At 39.6% G+C, this 24,700-nt stretch overlaps 1 protein-coding gene across 6 annotated transcripts in view; it reads right to left on the bottom strand.

The window, feature by feature from the left end:
* The window catches only part of rbfox3a (RNA binding fox-1 homolog 3a), a 376,227-nt gene that overhangs the window by 111,897 nt on the left and 239,630 nt on the right, over positions 1-24,700 (bottom strand). The window contains exon 1 of one of the 6 annotated variants that reach the window (XM_017482613.3): positions 23,419-23,580. The exons of 4 other annotated variants lie outside the window; for them this stretch is intronic. In XM_017482613.3, coding sequence (XP_017338102.2) covers positions 23,419-23,436 — 18 coding nt within the window. In that variant the 5' untranslated portion in view covers positions 23,437-23,580. Of the gene's footprint in view, positions 154-23,418; positions 23,581-24,700 lie in introns of those variants that run through there. One more of the 6 variants, XM_017482610.3, reaches the window with a different exon arrangement.

Below are 24,700 nucleotides of genomic sequence, written 5' to 3'. Positions count from 1 at the left end.
CGGACTCAGCTGCTCTGTGTGTGCTGGGGAGGTGTGCTGAGCGTTGGAATGGTCCAGGGCCCTCTGTCATCAAGCCTCTGTCGTGCACTTTCACACACACGCACACACACACACACACGCACACACACACACACACGCGCACACACACACACACACACACACACACACACACACAAGCCAATGTGAGCCCACGGAGACAGAAAGGGGGAGGTTCTGATGGCAAGAGGAGAAAGGGAGGAGGGAGGAGGAAGGCAGAGAAGAACAGTGAGCAGGAGTGAGAGAGAGAGAGATGGAAGGAGGGAGGAGGGTCTGGTGGGTATTCAAAGATCAAACGGCCCCACTGTAGAAAATGAAGGGAATGTATAATGACATTAGACCAGCTGATCCCTGCTATTAATTGCGGACCCTCTCATTGTTTGGGCTGATGTGTGTCTGCGTTTTCTCTATGGGTTCTCTCACACATACTTTCTACTGAATCTCTCTCTCTCTCTCTCTCTCTCTCTCTCTCTCACACACACACACACACACAACTATTTTAAATATGCTGAATATTATTTTTTTTAATTTTACATACAAATATACATAATACATCATGAAAGTTTTTTAAAAAAAAAAAACACATTACTTTAACTGATGAAATATACTCATTTCTAAGATATTAAAATAATAATAAAAAATACAATCCTGGGATGTTCCCAGAGAATTATAGTGTAGCATCAGTGCAGTCTCAGTGTGGGTAAGATATGCGACACTGTTGGCTCTTTGGCACTATGGGGGGCTAGATGTATTTCCCATTGGAATCAGACAGAGCAGCTGTGGCCCAACATGGAACAACAAACCTCCATTTAGTGTCTGATGCCCAGCTACTTCCATGCATCAGCACCCTTTATGGGATAGACATTCATTGTACACTGCATGATGTTTGTGTTACAAGACTCTCTTTGGAATTTTGGGGGAAAATGAGTCCAGCACGCCTTCATTATTGGTACATATTTTAATTCTTGTTTGGAGTTTATTTTAGTTATCTATTGATTTATTTGTCCTACAGACAAACAAAGAACAAAGTTCAAGGTATATTACCCATACAATTTTAATTCTGTATAAATAGGTGGAATGAGGTGAAATAAGATTATCCTCTGGCAGTAGCAGGATGGCATGTTAATCTTTATGGTGCACAGACATAAGCAAAACATTTAAGTGCACCTAATTTTCTCTATATATGAGCACTTAGTCTGCTACATTTATTGTTAGCTTTCTGATACAAGTAGGTTAGCTAATATTTCAGTAGTTAGTTATGGAACTAATGATCTAACTAGTGTAATACAGAAGAAACTATGTAATGTCAATTACATTTTGTTCATTATGCCAATGCAATGTTGAATTATTTAATGTATAGTAGTTTTATAGATAAATGCTCAGTTGGTATATGAGACTCTTAATCTCAGGATCGTGGGATTGAGCCCCAGACTGGGCACCAAACCAATCCACCGGGGTTGCACAAGCTAGAGCATTCTCAGTGCTGGTCCCAAGCCCGGATAAAATGGAGGATTGCGTCAGGAAGGACATCCGGCTTAAAAAAAATATATCTTTATTTTTAAAGCCTGTGCCAAATTAAATATGCAGATCATAAACCGGATTTCCATAATGGAGACGGATGACCCGCTGTGGCAACCCATAACGGTTGCAGCTGAAAGAGGAGGAAGATGAAGAAGATGAAGTACTTTTAGATATAGTTTGTAGTTTGTATGTATTACAAACACAAATTTTTAGTAAGGTAATATACACTATGTATAAGACATTGGCAGTTTCATATTAACTCACTGCAGAGGTTCAGAATCACTTTATAGTTTACACACAAAAACATGCCAGAAAGCAGAGTAACTTGTTTTTCTACTTCAAGAAATAGTTCGATCATGTCATGATTAGAGGAATAAGAATGTGTTATTGGAATTTACAGTCACTAATCAAAGCATAGTGTAGAGTTATTTTCTCTTTTTTTCATGTAAGCTACTTTTATTAAAATCTTCATTTTACCCCTCCACTCTCTAGCTTCCCTGGCATTCCCTGGCATTCCACTCTCTAGCTTCCCTGGCATTGCTCCCCATTTTTGACTGTTTTATTTAAAGCTGCTGGGTGTACTCTTCAAATTTCACCCTAGAAAATAGAGTAAAAAATGTAGATTCAGAAAGAATCATTGCTGCGTCTCAAACTACATACTGCACCCTTTATACTGTAGTATGCCTAAATAGTAATTAAACCAAGCCTATTTGCATAGTAGTATGTAGTTTGGATTCCAGCCCAAGAATTCATAATTCAATAAAATGATCTGCCTTTTTCTTAATATTACAAAAGTGTTATTAGAATAAAAAATGTGTGTACATCAGTGTGACGGTCAGTTACTGAGTATTAGGTGAAAGCGTAAAACCTCTCAGTTGCTCTGCTGTAATCTCATAGAACGCTATTTCTTTGGACAGTGTCTCACAGTATTGTGTATTGTAAGCAATGTATGTGAGGCTTAGCATTTCTCCAATGCTGACACAGGCAAGCCCACTGGCTCGAGCTATCTGAAATACAATGTAGAGTACAATACTATCACCTCTGGTCACTTGTAATTCAAATGTAATCTGTGTATTTTGCTCTCCAGCCTATCAAAAACATTTCAGATATCCATCTTTCAATATCTCTGTATCTCCCTGTATCTCTCCTGATTGGCTGCCAGCACCTGCTAGTCACAGTGTAGACAGACTTCTTTCATGCCTAAAGCTAGGGTACGATGTCTCTTGATGTACTTGCACTGCCGTATGATGTATACATACAAATTTTGCAAGCAATTCCGTCCTGATACCCCTGATATAGCATTGAATGTGAATTACTATTGTCATGGAGACACACAGCACCTCAGGGGCATCATATTATAGAGCATGATTTGTCCCCTGACTCAATCTTTTTTTATCACGCTTACCAAAACAAAAGAAAAGAAAAGAAAACAAAAAACCCTGTGTTTTTATTTATTTAAAAACTGTAGCTTTAATTTTCATTTTTATTTTTCGACATAACAAAACTTTACTGAAAGGAAAACCCTAATGCGAGCAGGCTGGGATGATTTCTTTTAAACACATTAGAATGAGGAGGAAGAACATCATCAGACATGAAAGGAAGCAATTGCAATGCCGAATGAGGCCAGCCAGAGGATATATAAATTCTACATGCAGGCAAAATGTAGAAACAAATGTAAATATGATTGATCAGAGGCACTAAGTAAAACTGAAATAAACCACAGGTCTGTGTTATGGCCTAGCCTCCACATACTGATATTTCCCAGGGTACAAATTGAAATTGTATTTACAGTTACCAAATCCATGCGGGCAAATATACAATACAAAACTGCATCCCTGTAGACACCACCACGTCAACATATAATGACTACAGATTTCTGACACTATCAATCCAAACCCACACTAGAACTTCAAAGTTATTCAGGTAGTGGAGCGTATTCATCTTTCAGCAGGCCTCAGTAAATCACAAACACACTCCCGTTGCTCCAATCAAACCAGGAAGGACAGCATCAGTGTGTGCTTTTTTAATAAAACTCCACTGATTTTCAACTGTAGACGATTTGTGTTTATTCTGGCAATAACATATGATAATGCATATCTCTATTTTTTTTCAGCAGCAAGGGGTATAAATATACTTTCAAACATCAAAACACTTTTCACACATTCACATTAGACTAATATACATGTTGTCTCTGGGTATAATAATAGTGGTATTGATCTGGTTGAGCAGTTTCACCAAAGTTGAAGGTGAGTCCCACTGCAGCCTTTATGAGAACCTAAAAACCCTGTGACATTGAGAAGTTCAAAGCACTAGTGGTATAACTTCAAAGCTGGTTTAAACCTTTTTTTTAACCCTCTACATGGCAGATAAAGTTTTGTTTATTGCCACAATGGAAAACGGACTGCACTATACTGGACTTGTGTAAAAGGTGAAATCAACAACAGACACAATAGTTTTTACAGCTTTTAAAGCACCATCTAAAACGCTGTCAACTTTCAAAGATCTTTGGACACTTATAAGAAGCAAATGCAAAAAAACAAAAACAACAACAACAAAAAAAACAAGCTGTTGTCCATAAGAAAGTCACTTTCAAATGCAGCATTCCCAGCTGGAGGAGTCAGTGTTTGAAATGGGAATCAAAGGGGCCATTGCCTGACAGGGGGTTTTCACATTAGGAATTCTTTCCCTTCATCCCCTAAGGTGCTTGTCCTCTGCAACAACAAAAAGAAAAGTCATGCCTTTACTCTTCAGTTGGGAACTTACTGTACAGTTTAGTTTTTGGAGAGTTTGGGCTGATCTAACATTGGCTAGAATCACATGACTCCGCGCATGTCCATCATGCCCAGGGCAGCTGTGACTCAGGTGGTAGAGTGGGTTGTCCACTAATCGTATGGTTGACGGTTCGATTCCCGGCCCACATGACTCCACATGCCGAGACACTGAACCCCAAGTTGCTCCTGATGGCAAGTTAGCACCTTGCATGGCAGCTCTGCTACCATTGGTGTGTGAGTGTGTGTGAATGGGTGAATGAGACACAGTGTAAAGCGCTTTGGATAAAAGTGCTATATAAGTGTAGACCATTTACCATTATGTCCTACTACATACCCACCATCCATTTTCTGTACTGCTTATCCTACACAGGGTAGCACAAAGCCTGGAGCACAATCGCACACCCATTCACACACTACGGACAATTTGGAAATGCCAATCAGCCTACAATGCATGTCTTTGGACTGGAGAGGAAACCGGAGTACCCGGGGGAAACCCCCGAAGCACGGAGAGAACATGCAAGCTCTGTGCACACAGGTCGTAGGTTGGAGGTGTGAGGCATACGTGCTAACCACTAAGCCAACATGCCCCCCCCCCCCACTACATACCAATAAGCATAAAGAGGTAATCAAATTCCAGTCATACAAGTTGACATGTATTGTTTTGAATTATAACACAGTGTATAGCACTGAATTCTCTGATCTGACCCTGAAGGTGTTGATTCATGTTCGATAACAGCACTGCTTTAACAGCATGGGTTTACACAATTGTGCTTTTTCTAATACCTTATTGTTCCTATTGTAACTAATTGACAGCGACTTGTATGGTGGATGCTCCACATAATCTAAATATAATAATAAATAGATATATAATTTTTCTGTAAGGAAGCATTTATATAATATATATTTATGGAAGAAGTCTCAGATTTCAGCACACTGTAATGGTCAGTAGGTTTTCTGCCATGGGAAAGTCTTCAGAACAGAGGATTGTGTGCTTTCCATTGTCACATGATGGTCTTTTTTTTCTTACTGACTCAAGAGAGAGAAAAAGAGAGATTTATTAGTGAATGGTTGTTTATAGCTGCTACAACATAAATGATAACAGGAACTAACTTGTCTTGCAAGACAAGTTATCATAAATTAAAAATTATGATCCTTGGCATATTGCTGTGATATAAGAGGGGGAAAAAAAACCCTTCAGGATTGGAAAACAATCCATTTCCGCTCCATATCAGGCCGCAACCCACCACATGGTCATGGATTAGTTCCTTTGAACAGCATTGTGTTTAATTACTTAAAGTACTTACTTTCTAAAAGAAAAAAAAGGGTGACTAGGGTGACATATGTGCAATACGTTTGTGAAATAATCTGTATTTTTTTTTACAGGGATGTTTAATTTAATGCATGAAATTTAATTTGAGACAAGGATTCAGGCAGCATTATTCAGGAAGGATTCTTCTGCTACACTGTTTCTGGTCAGCCTTGATGTTTTATATCAGAAACTAAATGAATTTGTGTAATTGCTTAATTAGCAGTCGGCTTAATATCTTTTTACTAGCACATCAATCACAGTTTTTCCACTCGCACAAATTATTTTGATAACTATTAAGTTGTACTACACACTGTACAAGGAGGAGCTCACTTCCAACTCAAACATACAGGCCAAATAAATACTTCCACTGTCCAAGAAACAGATGATTCTCAGTTTCTGTTCTAGACTAAATCTGCTGTTTGGATGCAAATGCTGCTAGAGCTTAGAATAAGCCCCCTTATCATTAACCTCACAGCCGCTCCTGAGCCAGGCACCGTTTCAGTGGACTACAGATACTTCTGGCAATCCCCACAATACACAGGCATTAGAGACAGCAGGTCTGTCCCTTTGACCCGCAACATATTTCTTCTGGACTCCTGAAATCTAAATTTGGTTACACCATTGATCTGAGCGTCATCAAATCGCCTTGTATCATTTCACACCTGACCGTAAACTTTGGGTATCGATATCTTCCCTTCTTGCTTTGGCCATGAAAATGTGTTGATTTTGCTCTCACAATAAATTCCCTAGGAGCATCATTATGCGTTTAACTGATTGTGGTGTATTAGGAAGCACTACTGACGCTCTCATCATATGTGGTCATAATAGGTCAACATCTGCTAGGAAAAATCAAACACTAAAGACAATAATGACTTTTTTTTTTTTTTACCCATTCCTTGTGTGTTGTAATAATTTACAGGTGTTACAGCATGTATTACCTTGCTCTTTGTCTACTGTTTGCACCCCTGTGCAGCCTTTACTGTACATTTTGGGCTGTATTCTTAGTTGGAGACTTAATTCTATAACTTAAGTTAAAAAGAAACAGGAAAAAGGTTCTGATTTGTGCTTCGTCAGGTCATTCAGACATTCTGATTACTGAAAGGATCTGATATTAAAAATATTTATTTATTTATCTTTTAGCAAATTGGCTGATAGAAAATGCACACTGACAAAGTAGATCACATTTTGTAGATGAAATTCTCTATCAGTTGCACTGTGAGGTAATCTACAAGCAAAAGACCGCAAATGGCATACCAGTTTATAAAATAAAGATTAGACTAATATGCTAATATTCAAATAAGAAGATTAAGAAAGTAACAGTAGCCTAATATACTGAATATATAGCAAAGTTGATGTTTATAAATGACTCTAGTCAAGATAATTGCATTAATTTGACATCACATTTATCTTTAGATTTGTCTTAGTTTAGCAATTTGTATAAGACTGCATAATATGTATTTTTATGAAGACTGAAGACATCTTTATGTTTAGCATTGCATTTGGTGAATGAAGGTGCTGATGCAGTAGGACACTGATGGCCGGGAATTAATAAATCTCATGCCCCCTCTAAAAGAACCAGAATGGAAAGCACACATTTTACATGGTGGAGCAAAGAGAGAGAATTAAGGTTGCTCTTGGGGTTTAAAGTCAACATTTAGCATCTGGCACAGATCAGTGATTTCTAGCTTGTCAATCAAAATACGTTAATACACCACTAATATACATAAATGACAACACGTCTAGTTAAGTTATGAAAATGCTTTGCTTCCTGTGTGCAAGTCTGTGTTTGTAGAGGTGAAGCAGAACACAACTGAATGGTGTGATTAATATTTTAACAGTCTTTTCTCTCACATCGCATAGATCACCTGTTGTATAATAATAATAATAATAATAATAATAATAATAATAATAATAATAATAATAATAATAATTATTATTATTATTATTATTGTTATTATTGTGTATTTATTTTTATTATTTATGTGCTTTTCATAAATGATTTATGTAAATTGTAAAATTGTTTTTTGTAATCATCTAGATCTCAATGGCACTAGTACAAACTAACATTGGACTCATCTTACAGTTTATCAATTATGAACTCTTCATGTTTTGTAATTCTCCCTGAATAAGAGTATCTGCCAAATGACTAAATGTAAATCAAAATGTGGGCAGGTTATGGATGATATATGGTCAGTTTGTTATTGTTTAACTACTCTTATAAATGTAGAGAGTGCCATATACTGGACCAGTAGTTACAGTCCTTTAAGCTGATGAGTACATTTATCTTGATTACTGATTGATGTTTGTGGCAAATGTTTAAAAAAAATATATTTTAAACATTCGCTATTATTGTGAAGGTAAAAATATTGACTCGGGTGAAGTAGAAGACGATGAAATGTAACTATTTAGTTATTTCTTTATTTTTAAACTTAAAGACACACTTGAAATCTGTATCTTCTATTTTAGACAAACTACCTTACTCGTGTAGCTGTCAAATAAGCGCATAGGTTCATAAATCAATATGAATACAGATGTGCACACTTTGACTATTAGTGCCTCTCTAATTTATTTAATTAAAATCAAAATTAGCAGTTGTCTGTTGTTAACTGCAGAACCATGTTTTAACACCACTGGGTGCTTATTGTATCCTCATCTAATACAACAGCAATGGGGGGGGGGGGACACCCTGCATGAATATACCTTTGGCATGATGATTGAAAGTCTGTGCTTATTTTTCATTTTGCAATGTAAAATGTAATTTGACATCATGCTGTGCTGGACCGCTTAAGCTCAAAGGGTAATTTGTGATTATCTAAGTACAATGGTTTGATTAGGACCAAATGAAATATAATTGTGAGTAAATTGGCTTACCATTATGTGAAGTTTATATTGAGGTGATTAGCAATGGTATCTGGTGTGTTGTGTTTTAAATTGAAACACCTAATTAGTGATTTGGGCAGTGTTGCGTAAGTTACTCAAAAAAGTAATCACTAAAGATGACTAATTACTACTATAAAATTGTAATCTGATTGCATTACTGAGTACTGCATGTAAAAAGGATTACTAATTACTTTACTTTCATGTTACTTTCAAAACCTACAAAAATACACTGCAAAGTGAAACTCATAGTTCTTTCAGTACTTTTAGCGCGCAGTGTATGACATGATCAGAAAAAGTTGGATTTATCATAAATCTTGCCTCGGGTGTTGTCACTGCTTGTAGGAATACCAGACCATAAAATATAAAACTTTTATAACTAGGATCGTTTGGTGTCACTAGCCAAGTGGAGACACAGCTAAACTATCATTGTATGGGTTGCAAAGTATATTATCTTTCCTTATGCTCTGCTCCTATCATGTTCACGTAAACTGGAACTCATATAGACATTTACACACCTTGTTTTCCTGATCAGCATCAGAGGATGATACTGTTTCAGTTTCCCCTTTACTGGTTTTAAAAAAATTAATTGGAGTATATCCATTTTCCTTGCATTAACTGTGTGAGCTAGTGCTTGGCAGAATTGAGAAACTGTTAGCCAATAAGACTGATTGGTCTCGCCTCCGTTCACTGAAGATATAAAATTACAGGTGGTCTTCTTTTACTGACGTTCAGTTAGGGTTCAGTTAGTGACAAACTGCTCCAAGTGGAGAATTTTTCAGGGCTGAAGAAAAAATCTTTGGAGCAAAACCTGATTTATTTTTAAAATGAATTTTACTTAATATTGTGTTCTTAACAGTAAATTTGTAACGCAAGTTACATAATTTTATTCACATCCTTAACTGTACTCAAATTATATAAATTTACAATGTAATGCGTTACATTACTGCGTTATCAGAAAAAGTCATTAGATTACACCCAACTCTGGATTTGGGAAGTATGGATAGAAAGTGCAGAAGGAATTCCCAGTGTAGATCTTTTGAATCTATTTTACTTAACTGTGTATTTCCATACATGTAAAATACATTAGGATTTACAACACACCCAGATCAGATGAGAGTAGTGAAAGTTAGCACAACATAAATTTCAGAATTTGACAGGAAGTACACAGCACTACCCAATGCACATTACTGTAATAGTGTTACATATCAAGCAACAAGGCCAATCTATTTCACCCATTCACCTTGCACCTTGGTAATAGATGTTGCTTGGGACAGGGGCAAAACGCCTTCCTGAAACTAATGAATAGTTTCCTAGTGTAAGGTGGTGGACAGGTATGAAAGAAACCTCTGCCACACTATTTCTCTCTCTCTGAGCCCCTCTCCATCTGCCTGTCTGAAAAGCCCAGCGGCTTCCACAGCCTTTTAATGTTCAGCAAATCTGCTCAAAGTCCATCCATCATCCTAGCAGTGCACTGAGACACAGCTCCATCGCCTTCGTCAGCTACTTCATCATACTCTCCATCATGCACTCCTTTCTTCTCTGTCCTCTTCCTCAAAAATAAAGAATTCTACACCTCTGTGTGTGCTTGGGAAAACAGGAGGCAAAACTGATCAGCACTATTCTCCAACAATGCTCCGTTCAGAATCAAAAGTGAATTCCCTGGCTTCGGGTTTTGGTCCAGCGACTCTGTATATTCTCACATCACTTGGAAATACAATTCTCCAAAGCAATCCGGCCTTTTCTCGTTTGCTTCTCACTGAAGCCTGGATGCAATATATCTTTGATGGAATTTAAGGACACCTCCATCAACATTTGCATTTGAGTGTACAAGATTTATAGAAGTTGTGGGGCATCATGGGGAAACTCTCGAGGTGAAAACAACACCCCAGATCACAGTATCTTTGAGTTTTAGCAACAATACTGCATAAAGATCTTATTTTGGCCAAACTGCCCACACATTAAAAGACAATTGATATTTTTTTCCAAGTGACTTACTGTGGATTTGAAAATATCTGAACGGCGCAGTTAATATGTTTTATAATTGATGTTACCACAATGTACAAGCGATCAGACACAAGGCAATAAATGTAGAAAGAAAAGAAAAGTGAAATGAATTGACAACTAGACAGAAACAATATTCCTTCACCTGCTTAACATCCTATTACCATAAACTTCATTTCTCTCCACAAGCGCTCAGTAAATAAGAGAAGAGAATGAGTGAACAAACTCATCTTGCATTTCTGAGGAAATGGTGATGGGGTGGAGGAAAGATGCATGGCAAGGGCCATTAAAGGAATTGTGACATGCACAAGTGAAGACCTCTGTAATATAAGTCATGTCTGATGTGTAAATTTCTTCCCTGTACCAAAGTTGATTTATCCTCAGCTGAGAAGGTATTTCAGCATCTCTCAAAGAACTACTTACGGATTATATTCATACTTTATGCTGCAGTTTTTCTTACTCCAAAAGTTAAATCATGTCAACACATCAGCACTACAATGGTGGCGGCCCACCGAGAGGCTTGATAAACAGTCAACAGCAGCAACAGCAGCAGCAGCGGTGGTGCGATTGTCAGAGCTGAACAGGTGTGAGGGATGAGGCCTCTCTCTCTGGATCTCTAATGCCCACTGGCACAGGCTGCATCCGCAGCATGCCACTGCTCTCTGCAACAGTGACGGCGAACAGCTGGCATGGCAGGGTGGGCATGCGGAGGGGGAACACAGCCTGCGAGCTGGCCGCCAGCTCCATCCGAGCGCCTTCTCAAGTCATCCGGACCAGTGCAGCTGTGTCACCAGCCAGCGGCACATTCAACGTGACAACAACCATCCTCTCCCTGTGCCCATGCCGACTTTGGAATTTCGAGTGCCCCAAACCTCTGACTCTGCCTGCTGGAGATACCACGCTTTACAAATGGTAAGTGCTTAAAATTGTGAAGCTTTAAATCAATTACAGATGTAAAACCAATCTAATAAGTAACAATTCAGCCAAAAACCAATCAGAATCCTTGCTTCAATTGATCCTTTCACCTAGATAATGTAGATTAGTACTCATAACTACTAGACACTAGATAAGTAAATAACTGCTACTATAATCATAAAGATAATCCTTTGCTGATCTCGAGACTCTTATTGACAACACACTCATAATTGGTTTTACAGTATACAGGTGTATACAGGTCTAAAACAGTGTATAGTCGTACTATCTAGTGTCAACCAGAGAGGATGGGTTCCCTTTTGAACGTAGTTCCTCTCAAAGTTTCTTCTAATGTCACCTCAGGGAGATTTTCTTTGTCACTGTTGCCTCTGGCTTGCTCATTAAGGATCTAAACATACATCTGGATTTCTGTGAAACTGCTTTGTGACATTGTCTGTTGTTTAATGTGATATGCAAATGAAAAAAATTTGAGTATAGAAGCTGAAACCTGTGTGGAATCAAATGGTAAATGCACAGAGGCCTCTCTTTTGTCAAAAATACAGTCTGCACAATGCTAAACTGGCTGCTATAAACTTCCTTTACTTGTTATCAACATTATACCAACATAGTTCAAATATTAAATTAAGCGAACATTGTGCTGACTTTTATTTTCAGTAAGGAAAAACTATGTCAAATGAAATTTTTGCCCCAACTGTGCCACAACACTGATATGTGATTAACAGATGAGTCAGCATGAAACTAACACAAATCATAAGATGATTGGAGCATACTGAGTATGTCCTATAGTATAGCGTTGCTTGTGTCACTGCAGACTACCTGCAATATGTGTTTCACCCTCAAAGCCTCTAAAGGTTTAGTGCACCAGCAATTTATCGGCCGCAAGGCAAAAGCCACTCTGCATTACTCCCCCCTACGCACACACACACACACACACACACACACGCACACACACACATACAACCTCTCTCTAAATAAATGGCATGCAATCCATCGCCTTGGACTCATTCAATTTCAGAGGGTTCTCAAGCGCAAGTCATTTCCTGCACTTAATATCACGAATGAATGTTTCTGAAGAAAGACAGAAAGAAGGGAGAAGAAAAGAAAAACAAGGTGGAACGTTTCACGAAGCAACGTGACAGATTAATCATTGAACATGTCACAGCAAATTTAATTACTCCCTAAACCATAGAGGAATGCTTTGCTTTGTTTTTGATTATTTGAGGATATGCCTCTCCAAAGATAATTTCACAGGTCTTTAGGCTTGCGCTAATCCTGCACATTTACACTGGGCTGACTGTCAGAACTGCGACCACGAAGATACCATCTCCACATGAGCATGAGACTAAATTAATTCCACCCAAATGATTATTAAAAACACACAGCCTTTCCAGGAACACACTTTCTTTTATCTGCTGCGGAAACAGACAGTTGTCAACTTCAGTGAATTATATGAAAATGAGGTAAAAAAAAAATAAAAAATTGAAGTGGTTTGATCCAGCGTACACAAACCGTGTCTCAAAAGCGGATTTGTTTACCATAGATTGCTTTGAAAGGGAAATGCCAAATCAGCTGTGAAAAGCTGAAATAAGATATTAACACGGACGACACAAAGTATACATATGTATGAGTAGGCTTCAAAGTCTTCTCCATTTTCCCCAAGTCCCAAACGTAGTTAGTTCAGTCAAATACTTTACAACACTTGCATAAAATAGACTTTTGTACTGAGTTAAATGGCTAGCATACAGTCCTGTGCGCACACACACACACACACACACACACACACACACACACACACACACACACACACACACACACACACACAAAGTATTACTTCATGCCTGTACAGTGGAGACCTTTCAATGTCTTTGTCGTGAGGCGAGGACAGCAAAGCGCTGAAAGGGTGACTTTAAATGGCATCTTGTCGTGGCATTAGAATTCTAAGTATTTAAGTAGTGAGTATAAAAGAAGGTCCTGCGAGTCTGATCTCTCTAATCTACAAATGGCTTCTTGCTATTAAACTGCTAATTCAGGGGATTAAGGGATCCCTGAGAACACAATCCTCTTTCCCACTTTTTTGCGAGTTTGCAGAAGGTGTGGGTTTAAATATTAATGAGGAGGATAAGGCGAAGCTGGAGAGTGCAGAAATTAGAGGCATGGAAATTCACTGGCAAAAAAAAAATTAAAAAATAAAATAATAATAATAACAGAGTCTGGCTATCCTCATTAAGTCCTCAGAGTGCCACCAAAACAATGCATGCAAACACACATATTTTCTCACCACACACACACACACACACACACACACACACACACACACACACACACACACACACACACACACACGTAATTCACCCAGCCACACACACACATACAGTTACAAAGACACTTCTAATGGTGTATACATTTAAAACAAGTCTCAAATAGCACACATATTCAGAACACATTTCACAAAACAGTATTTGCCCCCCCCCCCAAACACACACACGCACACACACTGAATGTGATATGTCCACACACAGCACTGGAAGCAACCCTGTTTGCAGCCTGTAGAAGCAGAAGCATTAAACTTTAACTATCTGGAATAACTATGGGCAGATTTCTAACAGTTGTGCCGCACTGCAAATTGATTGCTGCTTCTTTCCATTTGTTTTTAGTCTGCCGCCCTCTCTCTCTCCTCTCACACTGCGGCGGGTCCCTGAACGGCAGCTTGATGCTCTGCCTCTGCTACACACATGGAAAAGGTCAGCCATGTTTCAGACTAGCTCCTTTAACAGGGGAACAAGCTCCCACTGATTTCCTGTCCTCTCTCAGGCATCTCCATGGCATTACGGCAATCTGAATCGAATAAGCCGTGTACTTTATGTCAGAAAGTAAACCTCCAAGGAGGAATGATCACTGTTGCGTGCACTTCTCCGCGTAGTGATTTATATGGCTTATATTGTACAAACATGGCAGATGGAATAATACCCTTCATGATGAAGACAACAATGGGGGAAACATGAAACACATGCACGCCCTGGCCACTGCGGCTGGTGATTGATGTGTCACTCGAGAATTCATACGCAGCACCTGAACTACAGCGCCAAATCCAACTCTTTTATTAATCTTGATGGGATGTGACCAGCTGCTGAAAAATATTTTGTTCTTCTTCAGTAGGAAAGTACTCATCAGGTGTCTCACACAATAGGTATCATTTGAATCCAAAGACTTAAGATAAAGTGCACTCCTACTTAAAGAATTAAATTAACATTTTTATTTCTAGGCCTCTTCAGTTCTCAAACCTATAGACGCCTTAAGGACCATGTCTTTTCTGTGGCCCGTGAGACCACATATTGTGCAACTTGGTGTAAATAATGATTTTTTGGTTGTTCTTTTCTATACATTTATTTTAATTTAATTGCTTCCTGTATTATATTGTGGTTTGTATAGTTCATGCACTTTAATTTAATTAAAGGTAGTTCAATTTATTCAAATGTATATAAAATGATTAATACAATGATTCACCAATTGAAGCTAAATACAAGTTTATAATATATTATTAATTGTATTAGTAAAGTCTATTTTTGTATTAGCTTGAAGTTATTTGATCCTGTCAATTTCTGTTTTCAGTTTCATTCATCTTCAGTAAATCCTTTATTCTCGTTCAGGGTACGGAGCTTAGTCTGTCCACACTGGGCGCGAGGAGAGAATTCACCCTGGATGAGATGCCGGTCCATCACAAGATCATTTCTCATATGCTGTTTGTTTGTTTGTTTGTTTAAATTTGTGAACTGTATTGAATTATAATTGTCGTCATGTCTTAGAATAACTTAAACCAACATCATATTTTGTAAACATGAGAATGTGAATCTGATGACTACAAGGAAAACTAATGTGCATACACAAATTGGATCTTTTATGTTAGGACTGATGGACAGTGGATACTCGTTCCCCAGGCTGCTACATGATGACATTCAGTGCCACAGGGTTTGAGGCCCTGGGATCAGAAAGGCACTAGAGTCATACAGAGACTCACCTGTATAATGATCCTTTTACTGAACCTCATATTTCAGCAGTGTTTCGGATTTAACTTCCAAATATGCATTGCAAGTGCTATTATGAGGAATCTTTGCTTTGAAATCCAATTACTACACATGATATTAATCCCAGTATAATTACCTGTGGAGTGAAAGGACGGTACATTGAGATGAAGTCAAGTGAATGTGTGCCCAGTGTTGTCTAATAGGGCATTTGGACAAAATCCCATTATAGAATTAATGGAACACACTTCTTTCTATCAGCCAAAAACAATGGGGGACATGTATTAAATTCAATTAGATGTGCCAATGAGGAGACAGAGTTTTATTCCAATTCTCCTGAGGAAGCAGTGTCAGTTTAACATTCAGTATGAAATTCACAATCATGCTTGAGTCACACTGGTCTTGAATGTGTACAAAACTGGGAGAGCTGATCAAAATGCTTCCTCTTGGTATTACTTGGTGAAATAAATAACAGGAAATATTTTTTTCCAGCCAATTAAAAGAAACAAACAAAAAAACTCCTGCAATCAAATAAAGCTGCCATAAAGGTAGTGAATGGACATATAATGCTGTATTTCTTAAAAAGAAACAAACAAATAAATAAAAAATAATGCAACAAAAAAAACCCGAACATGTGCAGTCATAAGTGAAACTGAGTTCAGGTTGAATTAGGGAAGAATATAGCTCAGAAATTTTGACCTTACTGACATAAGAAAAGACAATAGAATTGCAGATTCATCTACCTTTGTTTCATTGTAAGTCTGTGTGTAGTAACACATAAAAGGTGGCCGTGGCTCTGGTGATAGAGCGGGTTGTCCACTAATCGTAGGGTTGGCGGTTCGATTCCCGGCCCATGTGACTCCACATACCGAAGTGTCCTTGGGCAAGACACTGAACCCCAAGTTGCTCCTGATGGCAAGTTAGCGCCTTGCATGACAGCTCTGCTACCATTGGTGTGTGTGTGTGAATAGGTGGATGAGAACCAGTATAAAGCGCTTTGGATAAAAGCACTATATACGTGCTCCATTAAAACGGAAAGTGAGAAAAATGCAAAAGTGCAGTGTTTAGATCAATAGGCCTGTTGGAAATGACATCAGGAAGGCTGTGTCTGTACACCAATCTTCTGTAAATATCAACCATGATATTTACAGTCACCTGTTACTATTCAAGCTGTGTCACTGAACTCTGACATGTTTCTCATATTCCAGATAAGAACGGTTTCTCATTGATTCTCTTCCCTTCCAAACAACAGTGCTTCCGTGCTTTAATACAGTGTGTTAACTCACAAATAATTCACTGCTAAAAACTACAATAACAAGAAAAAAGTGACTAAAAGATATGAAAAATCTTTTGGGGTCCCAGTTAAGCAGTACATAAGATTGTTTACATAATTTAATATAGGCAGAATGTCTCATGCTGGCTATATACGAGAAAGTGAAGCATGATTATAATTAACCTTTCACCTTACGCTATGGTTAACATGTTATCTGTGCTCCATGGCTAGGTCAGGAAATAGGAGCAATGATGCATCCAAAGCAATTGAGGAAAATCAAAAGATGGCACAGCAGAGGGGGGATGTCAAGGTGTATAGAATCAAAATAGACAGGAGAACCACTATTGCATCTCATTAAAATACATATCTTCACACATAGGGATTTAGCTAAAAGGCAGACGAAGTGTAATGTGGAAATGGTATGCGTGTAGAATTCATCTGGCCAAATGAGTAAACAGATAACTCCCAGGAGGACTAGCTTCAGTGATGCAAGAGTGAGCGATATATAAAGGCTCAGCTCTCCAAAACTAACAGTGTTCACACAGCAACACTAGTCAACATGGCCTACCTCCCCAACAAATCAACACAAACAAGTAGCAACTCACATTGCTGTCACTGACCAGTCTCGGCAACTGTCACAATACTGCTGAGGATTGGAATAAATCAATATACAGAGAGAGATGGGGAGTGAGAGACTGACAATATTAGAAATAATGGAGAGCAGATGTGCGTGAAGCATGTAAAAATACAGTAAACAAACACAGTGTATTTCTGTTCGAGACACCTCTCTCCCTGTTCAGTATTTCTCCCTTCACCATGCCTCCACTCTCCTCAGCCTCATGCTTTCTGCTTGCATGCTGTTCCCCAAACCAAAACAGATGCCCATTAAAAAGGCTTTTAGACAAAGTTACTTAAATCTGCAAGGCCTCAGACAGAGCCCATTAGGCGTGCAGCAGCTGAACAAAAACATTAGCCTTGTAGGACTTTGGGAGCCAGTTGTGCTGCCTGAGTTCACAGGCCAGCTCTGAAAATGACATAGCGTGGCCTTTCCATTTGCACTCCGATTACTGACAGCACTAGGCATTTCATACAGCAATACAGAACACGAATCTACTCTAAATATGCAAACATACTACAGGGTGTCCCAAAAGTCTCCATACATAGGGGAAATTGACAGTTTTTAGCAAAATGTCTTTGAACATTTTTCATACTTTACATTATATATTTATATGTATATTGATACTTTATATACATATATAAAATCAGTTTAATGTGAGAGGATGTTTCTTTTTGTACTGAGAATATATATAAATTCCTCCAGGAGCACAGCAACTACTAACCCAGGAAGTCACAAAAAGATCCAAGGACAGCATCAAAGGTCACTGTGAGTGACTCCACTATAAGAGAGACACCCCGCAAAAATGGCATCCATGAAACTGTGGCGACGTGAAAACCACTGTTAACCCAGAAGAACATTAAGCCTCATCTGAATTTTGCTAAAACGCACCTTGATGATCCTCAAACCTTTTGGTAGAATGTTCTGTGGATTGATGAGCCGAAAGTGGAACTGTTTGGAAGACAGGGGTCCCGTTACATCTGGTGTAAACCAAACGCCAAATTCTAGAAAAAGAACATCATAGCATGGTGGTGGAAGTGTGATGGTGTGGGGATGCTTTGCTGCTTCAGCGCCTGGGCAACTTGCAATAATTGCGGGAAACATGAATTCTGCTCTCTACCAGAAAATCCTAAAGGAGAATGTCTGGTGTTCAGTCCATAAATTGAAACTGGATTATGCAGCAAGACAATGATCCAAAGCATAGAAGTAAGTACTAGTCCTGTAAGTAAGTGAAAGACTGATCTCCAGTTATAAGAAGTGTTTATTGCTGCTAAAGGTGGCACAACCAGATTTTAAGTTTAAGGGTGCAATTAATTTTTCACATTTGTGATAGGTGTTGGATAACTTTTTTGTGCCTCAATAAAGTAATAAATAAAAACAGCATTGTGTTTATGCATGATGCCTTTGTTTTATGTTGTATTTTATTTGAATATCTAAAACTATTTAGTATGGGGACAAAGGATATTTCATAGCGCTGTATATATATATATATATATATATATATATATATATATATATATATATATATATATATATATATATATATATATATATATACAGTGCTGTGAAAAATCCTTTGTCCCCATACTAATTTCTTCTGTTATTGTGTATATCTCATATTAAATAGTATATAACATATATAACATCGCAAACACATCACACACCACAATGCTTGGCACACTGTTGCCAAACTTGAACACTGTTACAAAACTGGAAGTGGACGTCTGAGAAGTGGGCGTCCACCAACATCCACTGACAATGGCACAACCGACATGTATGGAGACTTTTGAGACACCCTGTAGAGGCTCCTGATGTTATCATTTCAGATTATTAGATAAGTTTTTTTTTTACTCTATCTTTAAGAAATAAATATGACAAAACTATGTGTGTGCACATCCCTGTCACTCAGGGATGTCAAGTTATGAGAGTCCTGTGACCAAGGAAAAGAAATGGTCCAGCAGAATCCAAACAACAGAACACTTTGTAGCTGACCTGAACACACCAAGATGCAAAGGGTGTGCAGAATAGATGTAGGCAGGAAATGCAGCAAGTCACATAAAAAAAAAAAAAAAAAAAAAAAAAAATAGAATAATGGTGAGAGTTCTCCTTGACTGATTTCTTGTAAAAATTTCAGAGAGAAGTAAATGGTGATTTGGGATTGTAGAATGAGTGGAGTGAAGGTGTGGAATCAGCCTTATTTCTTTCATTCACTTTGACACTGTCTCTTGATTTGCACCATAAATCCCTCTTGATAGGTCAATAACCTATAATGTTAATGTCACAGTCCTGCCATTAGTTTTATAGCTTGTGTGTCCCTTCTGTATCTTAATGACCCATAGCTGGCAGAGCTGCAGATGTCCCCGGCCCACAGCTAAACTCCCCTCACGTCCCCCAACCCCAGAGTGTCCTCCAATCCCACACACAGGGGCACTCTTCCACCATTCCTCAAATCACTCTCCCGTCCTCCCTCTTTCTTTCCTCTATCCAATGTCCTACCCATTGGTTTGTCCTTTTAAATTCCCATGTTCAGTGTGTCATGCCTGCTCTTGTTTTCATTTGGTTTTAATGAAGGATGCTCATATGTAATACAGCATAGCCAAATTACCATAATCAGTTAGCGTTAAGAAGTGTGCTGATTCTGGAACTCTTTGAGTAATTATGCTCATTGCCTTTATGCCTTCTCCCAGCGCTTATTTCACGGTCAGCCTCCCACTGAGGGAGGATGCACAAGCCCTCAGTGTGACCTTGCTCTCTGTTCCTAGGCCTGACCACAGCGGTATTGATTCAATGATCTATCCGGCCTCCGAGCTGCACTCATCATACCCAGAGCCCAGTGACTTGGCCACTGATCTCCAATTCTGGTCTTGCCACTTGAGTCCCAGTGCCACAGCCCATTAGAAAGGTGTAGGGCTTTAAGCGGTGCTTTGGATAATGCTGTCGACTCGCTCTTCCAGGGGGAATATGAGAAGGTAGCAAGAGTGCGATTGAGGGAAAGAGATAGAGATAGGCAGAGATAATGGAGCATCCTTGTAATGGCCTTTCACTGGGAAATTCTGTGTAAACACAGCTAATGATATCAAAGTGTGATAATCTCACAGCTGTAGTCATGGACATTTCAAGATCTTGCTTGGCCTTTCTCTCATTATCAGTGGAACAGTGTGACCCAGTTTGCATAGTGTTTATAGTCAGGGGGATAAATCCCTCTACTGGTCCGGTGTTTAATCGTCTTATCAGGGGCGCAAGAGAGATTAGGACATGCCAAGCATGTAAGACACAGTGTGAGGCAGTAGGATTACACACTGTAGTGAGTGGACCAGGAACACAAGGAGCTGAGATGGATGGAGAGGTTCAGAAATCTTCTTGATCTATAAAAAAAAAAAAAAATGAAAGCCATTCTGTCACCGTTTACTCTTTTGGTGAAAAGGAAAAACCTTGGAGAGAATTCAAAAAGGACTACATGGCTGCTGCACGGCAACTGAGCTGGTCAAATTGTTCAGAATTAGGTGGGGCAGGCATCAAACCCGAACAAGCAGAAAGGCGGCTTAATAATGACTTTACAGAAACACAGTTTTGCTGTGCATGCATTAGTAAATGTCAAGGATGAAAATAGATTTTCGTCTACGTGGATTGGGAAAAGAGTGAGAAAACAAGCTTGTGCAAGTGTAGGTCACAAAAGCAGAGCTGAAGGCCTCACTGAGACAACAGGGCAAATGGAAACTTATTCCAGCTGTCAAGCAGGCTTGTGGAGGCACAGCGCTGGAGATGAATACACAGGCGGAGCGCTACAGGACCCGCAGTATGTGACTGGAGAACACGGATCAATTAATGTGGTGACAAATTAGCACAAGCACTTCATTTAGCAATATGACACCAGTGGCAGCCGTTCTCCACTCCGAATTACATGGCTGATCGACGCCGCTTCCGAAAGATGCTGCATTCAATGAATATGGAGAGCTTAGAGGGAGTGTCAACAGAGTCAGACCTTCTAAGGCAGGTTTACATCGCGACTTGAACTCAGGTTAGTTACCGAAAGCAGGAGCAACACTGACATTTACGCCTTCAATGACTCTGTTGATGGAACAAGAACACATGCCTTGTTCAACATTCATTTCTGCGACATATCAGTAACCTAAAGCCGTGTTAAACATGTTTATATGTGTTTGCATCTCAACTGCAAATTTATACGATTTTAACAGAATTAACAAATGGCTGTGTTAGAAAGGTGAAGGGTCTAACACAGTTTCTTGTTCTTGTTAGAATTCATGTAAACTTGACTCAAGGGTTAGTTTTAGTAAAAAAAAAAAAAAACCCAGCAAAATCATGTTAAGGATTTATATACACTTTATCAATGTAGGTATACGTAATGCGTACTGTATTATATAATCAACTTATTAAGTGATGCGTTTAACAATGCATAACGACTGAATGATGTTTGTCTTGTCTTAGAATATGTGAGCTTCAAATCAGGCCAATGAGTTGCATTTAGCGTTTATACAAAAGTAAGTGGTGTGTTCTCCTATCAGCACATGCGCTCACCCAGAAAGAAGTCCCCTGCACTGAGCACTCAATTATTCAGTAGAAGGAGAAAAGCAGTCTCTCTTGCCTTTTTTGTTTCTTTTGTTCTGTGTCTAGAGCGAGCAAAACATCAGCACAGCCTTCTTTCTCTCTACTTTCGGAAATTGGCCCCCACAGAAATTGAAGGGAAAACTGTACTGGATATCACCTCAGTACAAAAAATCCCCCCAAAACATACATTATATTGTGTAGACACATAACACTCGAAACCTCACCACGCATTGCTATCGTCTTCAAAGAGAGGAGCTCTGCTTACATTAGCAAAGCAGCTTCAGGATGTCTGACATGGGTGAATTTTATCTCTTTTCTTGCACTTCCTGGCGGCCAGCTGAAAGTGATCCTCGATTAGATTAGGTGCGTGAGTGGCATGGTGCCGGCGCAGGGCCAGGCCGCGTGGCGCCGCAGCCCAGGCTGAGCAGGCAGCGTGCACTCTGGGCTCTGGCACACTGGAACGATGAAGGAGAATGATTAATGACCAGCCCTCGCTATCAAAGCACCGCACCGAGCTCGAAGATGAGAGATTGCTTTCTGACGATCATTAAATCCTGTTTGCCACATCTGCGGGTGCGCACTTTTCATCTGGCCCCTGACGGGCAGGGGAGGGCAGAGCCACACGGCGGCCAGGCTGACGGAGGAGGATGCTGGGTGGAGTGAACGGGAGGAATCCTCCATCCACTACGCTAACGTTAGTTAAAAGCTTGCTTCCTGCAGTTAGATTTTACCCACTCGCACTCTTACACACACCTCTGCATTCATGCTTTCATTACATTGTGATGTAAGCCAAGGCTTTACACTGTCATTTTCAGATACAAATACATGTTAAATGTAAAGAAAAAAAACAAACCTTAAGATATAAAAGATATGAATTAAAACCAGGAAAAATAGAAAAGTTGCAAAATGAAGATTCACATTCTGATAAATGAACAATAAAGAAGAAGGAAACGCAGCGATAAGAGATATCAAAGTACATAAAATCCTCTATCAGAGACAGGTATAGCTACATGTGACAGCGGACTCGTGTTAAACAAATTTGCACGACACTGGATTTACATCCACTCGCCCTATTTCATATTTGAACATACTCCTTCACTGAGCTGAGAAATTGCCAGGTCTCTGCAGAATCAGGTTATATGATCCTCTTTCTTCATACTGAACATCAATAAAACATTCCTGTACAGATACAGCTGGATTCCCATCTCCCTTCAGACCAGCACTACAGAACAGGGCCCTTCAGAGAGGAGGTATATTAAACACAACTCAGAAACTCAACCCAGAGAAGAGGAAGAGAACAAAACAAGCACAAACATTTAAAAATAACACTTAGGAAAAGGTAAGAATAGAAGATTTGAGCCCTATACTACACGCTACTGCTCTATCCTCACTTTGTGATTGTTATTAACTCATCCAGCCAGACAATGAAAAGGAAGAGCATGAAGGGACGATGGCTAGTAGGCCACCGTGATTGGTAAAGTCATATTACTCACCCAAAAATACATCATCATTTCGGCCAGAGGACAGGTGAGCACGAACCAAAGGAAAACAAAGACGTAAGGGAGTAGTGATGGCCACCTGAACGCAGTGGGACAGGTCAAAAGTCCGAGCGGTTTTTGTTTTATAGCTTTTCTTCTTTCTTCTCAAGTGCTGTGAAAACACGTCTCTTTTACTGAGTCCCCTCCTCTTCTTTTTAGTAATCTGGGAGATTTCTTTGGCCCAGGGAAAAAAAAAAGAAAGGGACAGGGAGAAAGGGAGGTGGAAAAACACTGCCTGATCTTGCTTTGCACCTTCTACTAGCTCCTTTCGTCTTCTCGATGACCACACAAACTGCTTTTACTTCTCCTTTTCTCCACCACTCACATGCACTCCTCTCTCTCTCTCTCTCTCTCTCTCACTCTCTGCTCATGTGCGTTGAATCTCTCGATGTCAGCACACTGGCTGCTTCGCGCTCTTATTGCTGAGTGGGAGAGCTGTGCTTCTAGGGCAGGCACTCCAGAAGCTGTTCGACAGTGTTCTCCAGCATTGCTCCAGTGATGTATTGCTCCGTGCCGGTATGGAAGATTTTGCTTTAGTAACTGATATAGCCAGATCTTCACAATAGCTACTCATCCAGGCCAGGACAGAGGAGGAGTGGAGGAGCACGCACGTGTCTGCCACCTCTGCTTTAGAGAGGAGCTGAGGAGAGGTGTGTCTCACTGAGCAGCTGCAGGAGAATTCTCCCTTCACAGTCTTGTGTTACCCAGCACAGAAAAAGTCGCCCACAGCAACAGCCAAGAAGCAAACAGCTGATAAAAGCAAGAGGAGTAAAACTGTAAGTGCACATAAAAGGTGCAGATCAGTCTCTTTCTTCTTTTCTTCTGCTTGTTTTTCTCTCTTTTCGTTGGGTTCTTTTTTTTCTAGTGCTTTTTCATGGTGCAATGCTAGTGAAAAAGATGAGGCTGGGATTCGGGGAGAGAGGGCTCAGTGGATTCCGGCGCTCCACGCTTTGGCCAATCAGGAGTCAGCAAATGCTGGTAGAGAGCCGAGGGAGTCGCTTGACAGGCTCCATGCAGCGAGTACGGCTGCTCTTTCGACTGGCAGAGGCGAAGACCTGTGTGTGTGTGTGTGTGTCTCCATCGGTGAGTGTGTTTGCATTGGAGTACTGTTGAGGTAGGGTGGCAGGGAGTAGAGGAAGTGAGGTATGTGAACATGTGTGTAAGCCTGTCTCAGCAAATTTCACTCCATACATTCAATCTGCAGCTGGACCACTCGTAATGTTTATCCTTAAGCATG

Source organism: Ictalurus punctatus, chromosome 13 (genome assembly GCF_001660625.3).
Source record: "Ictalurus punctatus breed USDA103 chromosome 13, Coco_2.0, whole genome shotgun sequence".
In the NCBI taxonomy this organism is placed as follows: Eukaryota; Metazoa; Chordata; class Actinopteri; order Siluriformes; family Ictaluridae; genus Ictalurus; species Ictalurus punctatus.
Note: the sequence above shows the minus strand (reverse complement) of the source record. Positions and strands in the feature narration are given on the sequence as shown.